Source organism: Solanum dulcamara, chromosome 1 (genome assembly GCF_947179165.1).
Source record: "Solanum dulcamara chromosome 1, daSolDulc1.2, whole genome shotgun sequence".
Taxonomy (NCBI): domain Eukaryota; kingdom Viridiplantae; phylum Streptophyta; class Magnoliopsida; order Solanales; family Solanaceae; genus Solanum; species Solanum dulcamara.
Window position 1 is genome coordinate 22,349,374 of NC_077237.1, and position 9,752 is coordinate 22,359,125.

Sequence of the window (9,752 nt, forward strand, 5' to 3'; positions counted from 1 at the left end):
TCATTCATGCTTACAATAATGACTATTTATAGTCCTAAAAGAAGAAACAAATTATGGTGAAAACACATAATAGTGGAGACAAATTGTGGTAGAGTATAAGATATAGGAAAACAAATTATGGTGGAGGATAACATGTACATATATTATTTTACGACATAGAGAGAATTTATCAGCATACTATTGGATTTGCCAACAATTTTATTAATGTCTCTGATAAATATGTATTGTGTTTTTTTTCCACTCTCACCAACCAAATATCACAAAACATCTCTGTAAAACTTTTTCTTTCACTGTCAGAGGATGTGATACAATTAATGGGGCTGCTCCTCCCTTAACTAGAAATCTCGAGTTTGAACCCTGAATATGAAAAATCTTTGGTAGGGAGCTTCCCCTGATTGGGGCCCTAGACAGTGCGAGCAATTAAAATTGGATGGTTGAAGACCCAAGGAATGAATATGAAAAATCTTTGGCAGGGAGCTTCCCCTGATTAGTGGATGGTTGAAGACCCAAGGAATGAATATTAAAAATCTTTGGCAGGGAGCTTCCCCTGATTAGGGCTGGGGCCCTAGACAGTGCGAGCAATTAAAATTGGATGGTTGAAGACCCAAGGAATGAATATGAAAAATCTTTGGCAGGGAGCTTCCCCTGATTAGTGGATGGTTGAAGACCCAAGGAATGAATATTAAAAATCTTTGGCAAGGAGCTTCCCTTGATTAGGGCCCTAGACAGTGCGAATCCAAATTAGTCCATCTCTAATATGAATACCGGATGGAAAACCAAATGGTTTCCTACATGCCAAACTCAGTTTTATCAGTCTGCGCTTTATCACATTTTGCAAGGGTAGAAAGCTTTTACCAGCCTTGAGTTTATGACGGCGTTTGGATTATAGCTTGGTTTTGATCCAATTCCTAATTAGGAACTATAGTGAGTTTACAACATACAGCTACTGCAAATAACTAAACTAGGAATTTGAAATCAACTGATTGCAGTACTAGTTTTTTTAAAAAAAAACTACCTGATTCAGCTAATCTCGCCCTCGAGAAATTGCTGAGATACTTAGACTACCAACTTTTATACAAGCTTAACCATCGTTGAACTATGAAACCCCAACTTCAGCTAATGCCTTACATTACAATCATCTGATATTGTCTCCTCTGATGAGGCATCGCTATTGATCACAATCAGCTCAACTCTTTTATCCGCTTCTGACTTACATTTTTGCTTCCCCTCTCTCATAGGGAGATGAGCACAATCAACATTACCATCATTCGGCTCAGTTCTTGGTGAAGTGTACAAGTTGCTCACTCTGTTCCTTGAATCGCAATGAGCTCTGTTAGGTTCAGAAAACGGTGGACCAATCCATGGATGGAAAACCCATGGAGAATCTGGGGAAAATCCCGGAGGCCTGGGTGGGATAGCAACCACTTCCTTAAGCCAGTGAGGCAAATTACCTACTTCAGATACTCTGTTCATAATTCGAGAACTGAATGAACATTCAACACCCGAACCTGGAGTGTTCACGGATTGACTGAACCTAGCACTTTTGTGTTTTCCCCCGAGACAAAGGGACTCTAAGGTCCCTCCATTTGTTGTAGCCAGGTGAAGTTGCTTGGACGACGTATTTTGAACATTTCGAAAATGGAATGGTATATGGCTCCGGATGTTGTCCTCTGACTGGGAATGTGCATGCCCAAGTGAAAGTTGAACATCATCCATATCATGAGATGAAACATCAGCTTTGCGTAACTGTCTCACAGGGGAAATGGATTTTCCATGTAAAAGTTTCGACTGTTCCTCCACCCACCGTTCTGCCAAGTCCATTGGTGTCCTCCAGGAAAAAAAGCGCAGCCTAGGATCCCTCAACATCACATCCCAGTTGCCTCTTCCATGCCTCCTCACACCAATCCAAAGAGAATCTAGCTCCTCTTCTGACCACATGGTTGGAGACCCTAATTTTTCTGCAAATCTCCTCTTGTTTCCATTTTGAGATCTTGCTCTATTAAGAATGTTGTCCAGGATCATTTGATGTCGGTGAAGCATTGATGCATCTACAGAAAACTGACGAACTGCTCCTTGAATAAATTCGCTTGGTTGATTCCATACGTCAGCCAACTGTGAGGATCTCGAAACTAAAGCTTGACGATTAACCATGGATTCAGTTGGCAGTGACAAACCAAGAAAATCTGAGGATTCCGCTACAGTAAATGCACAATGCTTCTTGTCTTCTAACGAGGAAGCTTTTCCTTCTTTAGAATTAGCATGAGCACTCTCATTTTCCTGCAGGCTTGCTAATGGGAAAAAGTTGTAGGTTCTATCTTCCGGCAAAAGCTGAAAGCAAACAATTTAATGCATCTCAATCAAACATTAAAGTAACACAGCTTCTTGGAAAACTGGTAGAGATTGAGATGAGCAGCACTTTCCTTAACACTGCACTTACCTTCAGTAAATCATTTTTTGAAGAAATGCCCTCACCATTATTAGCCATCGCTGTCCCAGATAAGCACACAGCTTCAGGCACCTCTGCATGAATTGGAGTTATCTTCTCAGGCTTGTTGTCGAGTAATTCCAAACTTTGGTCAGAAGGCACCTCATGTAAAACCGTTGAATTATTTCCATTCAAGGAGCAAGGAGGGTTCTGCTGAACTTCCAGTGCAGTTGGAATGAGGTGTTCATCATATGCTTGTTCTGACCTATTGTGGTCCATTTTGTCATCACTGTCTGAACATGGTAATTTAAAACAGAAGCATACTGAGACACATAGAATTCATGAACAGGAGCTCCTACAAAAATTTATATCTAAAATCCAGCAGGATAAAACCAAATAAAATACATACCACAAGGTATAGATAGATATAAAGCTTGGGAACCACTGTTACTTGCAACCTCTAAGGGAGACGATATTGGCACTTCAGTTCTGGACAAACCATCAAAAGAAGGGTCCTGAGGGCTATGAATTGATGAGTCCTTAAAAGCATCTGAAGCACCACGGTCATCAAAACCAGAGAAACCTACTCCAGAATTTGGATCAGCTACTTTGCCAATTGGTGGAGCCTCCTTCACTGAGATAGGCTGTTCATTAACTTCTAACAATCTGTACAAGCAAAATCCAGGAAATAATTGAATTATCTCCAACTAGATTATATTTCCAGACAAGAATCTTTCATTAAACCTATCTGCTGCTTCATTATAAGGCAAGAGTAGAAGATAGTTAAGCTTACATCTTCATCTGTGAAGGTGGTGATCCAGCACAAGCACATTGATAATGGTCACCTCCGTTGGTTGTCTGTAACAAAATAAAAACTTGGTTAACATTGATATTACATGATTTTCTAGAGAAATGATTAGCATGTCAGTCTTCATCAGGTCTTAGTAGGACAGCAGAGATGAACAGAGCAGCAAGCAGGTTCTACCAACCTGAGTTATCAATGCCTTCACATAGCTAAACATGTCAAAGGAAAAAACCTAGTATCCAGTTTAAGCAGGATGCAGAAAAAAAAAAGTCTCATGCAAAGTGAAATTGTCTCTCAAATTACAGAACCTGTAGGTTAGCATCTGCAGTCATAGGAAAGCAAGTAAGTTTACATAATCATTCTGAAACTATACTTTAATTGAGCCTTGTCTGGACATAAGCAGAATGTTTTGTTTTTGCACACAGTTGTTTTGTTTTCTTATCCCAATATTCTTGATTTTATATTTCTGAAAACAAAAACAAAAAAAAAACTCTAGGAATTATCCCAAAATCATATTTCCTAAAACCAAATCCAAACATACATAGAAACAAAACAAACAAATTAGGTGAAAAACAAGAAATATTAGTTTCTAGTCTAAGCGCACTCAAAAATAAAAGAAATCCAGATATCAATTTAATATCCCATATTGCAAAAGTCAGCAAAGTCTAGATCAAAATTTAAGCTTTAAACTGCATGCTCGTGGTTACTAAGAACTCATACAAGAAACACAGGATAAAATGTTTGTAACAGTCGAAGGAAAAATGGGATGAGCATAGATATTTGTGTCATGTATTCAAAGTAAGAGTCGAGAGAAATACTATGGCTATCCTACAAATGCATAATATATTTGTATTTTGTTTCTGCCAACTTTGCACTTTTAGTTTAGGAATACAAATAACTATAAAATAGATTAGAAAAGAATGTGAATAACCAGCATTGATCTCCAAAAAATGGTTAGACATGTTTCAGATGGTTTCTGAATATCTATCAATAAGGTTAACATGGCACACTTTCTAATATTATCTAAAAGTCAACTGACAAAAGTTCCCTTCATTCCTAGCAATGAAGTGACTTGTCCTAGGATAAGGATTAACCTCTGGATGCTTAAAATCTGCTGAAAGATCCATCGAGCAACTCTCCGCAACTGATTTTTCAGAATCATGAGGAGCAACAAGACATGCAGCATTTACAACTGATAAGCAAGAAACATCTTCAACTTCAAGCTTGCACTTGCCATCTGCCCGACCTGCATCCTTGTCCCGCTTGGCTCTTCGCTGAAAAGTAATCAGACTAGAAGACAATTTACTTTTTCTTACTGCATTTACAGAGGGGGTCAGAGAGATGACTTTTAGTGTGTCAGCTTCTTCCAGACTCGGTTTTATCAAATCAAAGCTATCAGAATCCTGAAGATTGCATCTCCTCTCACCACCAGAATTTGGTGAAACCAAATCATGTTCTCTCGAAGTATTCAATCCTGTCAACAGGGAAAGAGAAAACTTCTGAGTGCATTTACTATCACATACACAGCCTGCAGTAACGCAAGAACATAATCTCTTTTGTGAACTCCTCTGTTCTCCTTCAGCGAGAGGCCCTCCGGAACCCTTTGAAGAGTGAGCTTCTTCAGAATTATCCTGCAAAGATGAACAGAAATTAAGTAACTTAGGAAGTTTCCAAGTAAGACACCTTTTCTAACCTTCGGAATCGTAATCCGGTAGAGGCAAGAAGAAAATTCTTTCAAAGAAAATCATAATGCCACCAAAAGCCATATTAAAGCTCAAAATCCATCTCTCAGGTTAAGCTTGACTATCTAACAAGCACAGTCCCTAAAAAGTCATAGTAAAAATCCTGAACACATCATAAAAGTATAAAATAATTTCAATAACTCAATTTACCTATCTGCTCTCTTGATTTTGACAATGAACAAGTATTTAAATGTGCAAGTTGATACAAATAAGTTTTCACTGGTGGGCACAATTTTCATCCTTAAAAGAGAATGTCGAGATGCAACTATGTCCAATCAGTTGTTTCTGCATAAGATGCCTATACGGTTGTTCAATTCTATTTTTTTTTCTATTCTTTATCTTTTTTTTTTCTCTTTGCTTTATCATGCGAGATAGGGGAAGCTGAAAATGTGCATAGGGTAACTTGAAGAAATTTAAAGGGATAATGGTGGTCCAGCTATGCTACAACTGGGCAGCAGGGAAAGAAAGAAGTATAGATCAGATGGAGTTGATGCAGCAGGATTGGGGAGGTAGAAGTGAGAAGACCAATCAACACGGATAGTACACTAGTACCGAAGGCCTAGAAAAAATAAATTGACGAGGCATGTGAACATGCTTGTGTTCATGAATTGATTTACCTTCAGATTTTTAAGGTTGTATCGTGTTCACAGATCGGTTCACGAGATAATATAGCAATAATTTTTTCAAAATATATAAAAACTTAGTTTTCTGACCAAAATGAAAAATCAAGCTCTATTTATGAAAATTCTGCCAAAGTCTAAGCTCTCACACTTCTCATACCAATTTCTAAGCCCACAACCCGTCATAAGGAGTTCTTTTGTCACTATTGTTTCAGTCAGCTTGCACCACCCCTACCAGGTTTATCATTTAAGCACAAGCAGACATATTTCAGCATATACAACTTAGCAATTCATCATAACATGGACTCTTGAATTTACCCTACTATACTGTTCATCCTAGTTGTCATTTCTAATCGCAAGTAAACAATTTCCATTAAACAAAAAGAAGAGAGAGAAAGAGAGGCAGAGATTGAATGGCTATTAGAGACGGTAGCTAATAATCACATAATTAGCATTTGCATAATGTACTTCTGAAAGAAAGAGATACAAGAATTAGGATCATGCGCCACACTACACATCTGTGTTTATTGATTACCAAGAATCACTAGTAACTCAAAATCAAGGAGATATGTGTAGATTAAGATTCAATTCAGAATAATTGCCAAGGTTTCATTTACAACGTGATGACATAAATTAGAAGATGATTATCCAAAGAAAATCAAGCCTCAGAAAAAGATCTCATACAACAACAACTACTCCTATTACAACTACACCCCAATGAAGAATCATGCATCCAATAAAATGTTTGGTTTCCTAAACCAAATGGAGTACGGTATATCAAAGATCTCACCTCAGAGTCTTTCTTTTCATCCTTGAAGCTAGGGTTGTCATACTTCTCCTCTTCCTTCAGCAAAGGGGCTACGTCCTTTGATTTTCTACACTCAGAAGGTGTATTATGAGTCCCATTTTCCAGAAAAAGATCAGAACCTGATAGCCTCTTTCGCTTGTAAGTCAAGAACACTTTTTTCTGAATCATTAAGTTTTTGAAAGGTCATACAGAGAGGTACTGAAACTTTCCACAGCAAACTTAAAACAACATGAACTGCAAAGTCGTCGACTTGAAGCTAAAGCTTCACAATATATATGCTGCAAAAATCATAAAAAGAAACTACATCAAAATGACATCACGTGAGCTCAACATTATTGGAACCACTTTTCACCTCATCATGGACTCGTCATTGAATTTCAACTATGTGCTATTTATAATCTTGGCAAACAACAAGGGAGGAAAAGTATAAGCAACACTTAGAGTGTGTTTGGTATGGAGGAAAATATTTTTCAATTTTCTCATGTTTGATTAGTTAAATATTGTTCTCTAGGAAAATAAGCTCTTTAAAAACTGGGAAAATGACTTCAGTAGGGAAAATAAATTGCATAAGTGGCATTCCAAGGTTATTGTCTCCTCCACACCCACCCCTTGACCATCCCACCCTGCCACCCCCAACCACCACTCCCCATCCCATCCCACCTCCATAGTATTTTATTTTGCTGAATAACATATAAACGCGTTTGGTATAATATTTTCTTGCTTACTTACCAAACACTAGAAAATAATTAAAGAAACCTACTTGTTTTCCAAGAAAATATTTTCTAGGAAATCATTTTCTATGGTATACATTTTCCTTCATACCAAACACACTGTTACTCTTCAACCTAAAATCCATGCAAATAACTATATATTCTGGGTAATTATGTGTAAGGTTATCTCTTCCAATTCAACAATGATGGTCATAGGAATACCTAAATAAGCAAGAGTAAGACTTTTCAGAATCCACAACTATCTTTTAACATGCCTATGCCTAACTACTATTATTTATCTTCTTGGCCAAAACCCTTAAAATAACACACAAAAAAAAAGAAGTAGAAAAAAGAAAATCAGCTTAGACCCAACATAGAGGACCAAGAATTTTGAAGTACCAACATGCACTTCTTCCCAGATTTTTGTCGAAAGAAAAGAAAAAAATACCCAAACGGAAGGGGAAAACAGACACTTCAAAGGATAAACGCATGTATCAGAAAATAGTGTAATTAAAATGGAATTTTCCCCCTTTATAACCCAAAAATAATGGATAATGAGTACTCTAAACAGCACATACATACACATAAAGCAAAGAATAATATGACATATTTCAAACAAAAAGAAGAAAAGAGCCGGAATGAGGAGAAAGAAGTTACGCAGAACGGCCGGAAAAGGAGATAGTCGCCGGCGATAAGGAAAGCCTGAAAATTTTCCGACAAGAAAGCTCTGTTTCAGAGCGAGTGTAGTTGTACTCACTTGTCTTGTCTCTAGAGTACTGTGCGATTAAAGGTAAGGAGAGAGAGAGAGTTTGCGTTCTCTTTTTGGACTCTTTCATTTGGTCAGCTTTTTCTTTATCACAATAAATTTTAAAATTAAATAAACGAAAAATATTATTCACACCAAGCTCGGGTAAAATTAAAAGCATACAAATTACTTTTTGTATTTATATAGGAAAATATTTTTTTTTCATACTTTATGGGATAATGAATCTAAACATCTAATTATCATAATTATTCTAAAATTTACCTTTAAATATTTATTTAACCATAAATTATACATCAGATCTTCCAAAATTTTCAAATTCCCAAAAAATGATCTAATTTTTCAAATTTTTACTTACAAAAATTTAAATTTTTAAAAATAAAATACATATCCAAACAAAACTTCAAAAGTCTCAATTTTTAAAATTTCAACTTTAGAAAATGACTAAACAGGAGCTAAGTTTCTTCTCATAGGCATTTGCTCTTAAGTTAATAAAATTAGAAAATAACACTGAATGAGAGTCATTGGAAAAAGGTTCAATTTGTTCACAATTTTGTCATATGTTCCAAATTTGCCCATCAATAATTGGGGTGAAATATATCTTTAACGTTATGAAAACTAATTTGATTTATCCTCATTGATTAATGTTATAATATTTTAACACGTGAGTTTTTTTAATTAAGATGATCAAAATTTATCATTTTTTCATGCGAAATAATCTAGATTTGCTTTTGAACTTAGTCAAAAAAAAAACCAATTTTTTTTTTGTTTATCATCTCTTATCCCTCTAAATTGATTATGTCACGCCCCAAAATTGGGGAGGGCCCGATTGACTTTGATATTGACTGAATTGAAAAATTGGTTATAACATCTGAAACTATAATACTTAAGTGTAACATCTTGGAAGTGCAAAGGTTGGTAGAATGGGGAAAATAATAGATCTGGATCAAGTGCAGCTTTTTGGCATTTCACAAGTCCATTCACAGACCATATAGATTTTCACGATCCGTGACAGGTGCCCGTGGATGGATCCTGAGGTTATAGAAATTTTGAGTTGGGACCATGAGTGTTCATTCGGCCCATAGACGAGGTCTACCGACCATATACCCATATGTATACCACCTTTAAGAAAATGGCTCAAAGAAAGTTGTATGAGAGGAACTTCATGGCTCGTGAAAAAGTTCACGGATCGTAGAAAGGTCCATATGGGGAAAAGATTCAGAAAACTTAGAGTTCTAGTTCACAACCAGACGTACGGCCTGTAAGGAGTTCTACGACCCGTAGACTTTTACGTATAAATCAACCCTCCAAAATCCAGATCATCTTCACTTCCAAGGACACTTGTACGATCCGTGATAGTTTGTACAGACCGTATAGGGGTTCGTGAAGAGGGTTGCGTCAGTTATTTTCCAGCAGTATTTCAGACTTTTTCTATTATTTTAATATCAAAGCTATGCCGATTTGGACCCATTTTCAAGACTTATAACCATTCTTTCATTCACTCAAAACCCCAAAGTTCTCCCAAGGTTTTCTCTCAAGGATCTTCTTCTCCATCAAGCTAGGGTTCAAGTTCAATCTCCATTACTTTTGCTTTGATTATCAAGATATGTGGGAAATCACCAATGGATTTCCTTTCATCCATTGGGTCCCAAAATATCTCAATTCTTCAAGTTTTAATTTACACAATTCAATTAGGGTTTCTATCAATTCTTCATGGGTTCTTTCCATTATGATTCAATGATATTATCCTACTTTTTTGTGCATGATTTGACTAAAATACATGATTTAGAATTGATTTCATATGGACCCATGCATTATGCTTTGAATTTCACTTATGAACTATGATCATGAATTTAATGAAGGATTTATGCATGTTTTT

At 36.4% G+C, this 9,752-nt stretch overlaps 1 protein-coding gene across 1 annotated transcript; it reads right to left on the reverse strand.

Annotated features, from left to right (window-relative positions):
• Positions 1-860: 860 nt before the first annotated feature.
• On the reverse strand, positions 861-7,943 carry LOC129903103 (uncharacterized). Its single transcript, XM_055978594.1, has 7 exons — positions 7,768-7,943; positions 6,383-6,678; positions 4,325-4,861; positions 3,219-3,283; positions 2,835-3,091; positions 2,438-2,718; positions 861-2,328 (listed from the first exon to the last, which is right to left on the reverse strand). The coding sequence occupies exons 2-7, from the start codon at positions 6,566-6,568 to the stop codon at positions 1,117-1,119; spliced, it is 2,538 nt and encodes an 845-aa protein (XP_055834569.1). The 5' UTR covers positions 6,569-6,678; positions 7,768-7,943; the 3' UTR covers positions 861-1,116.
• Between the last annotated feature and the right edge of the window lie 1,809 nt (positions 7,944-9,752).

Bases quoted from the DNA above. Each gene is read 5' to 3' on its own strand.
- LOC129903103 (XM_055978594.1), bottom strand. From the start codon at position 6,568: ATGATTCAGAAAAAAGTGTTCTTGACTTACAAGCGAAAGAGGCTATCA. The intron at 3,284-4,324 runs GTTAATCCTTAT...ATTTTGTTACAG, and splicing joins CAGATTTTAAGCATCCAGAG to ACAACCAACGGAGGTGACCA. The intron at 2,329-2,437 runs GTAAGTGCAGTG...GTTTGCTTTCAG, and splicing joins CAAAAAATGATTTACTGAAG to CTTTTGCCGGAAGATAGAAC.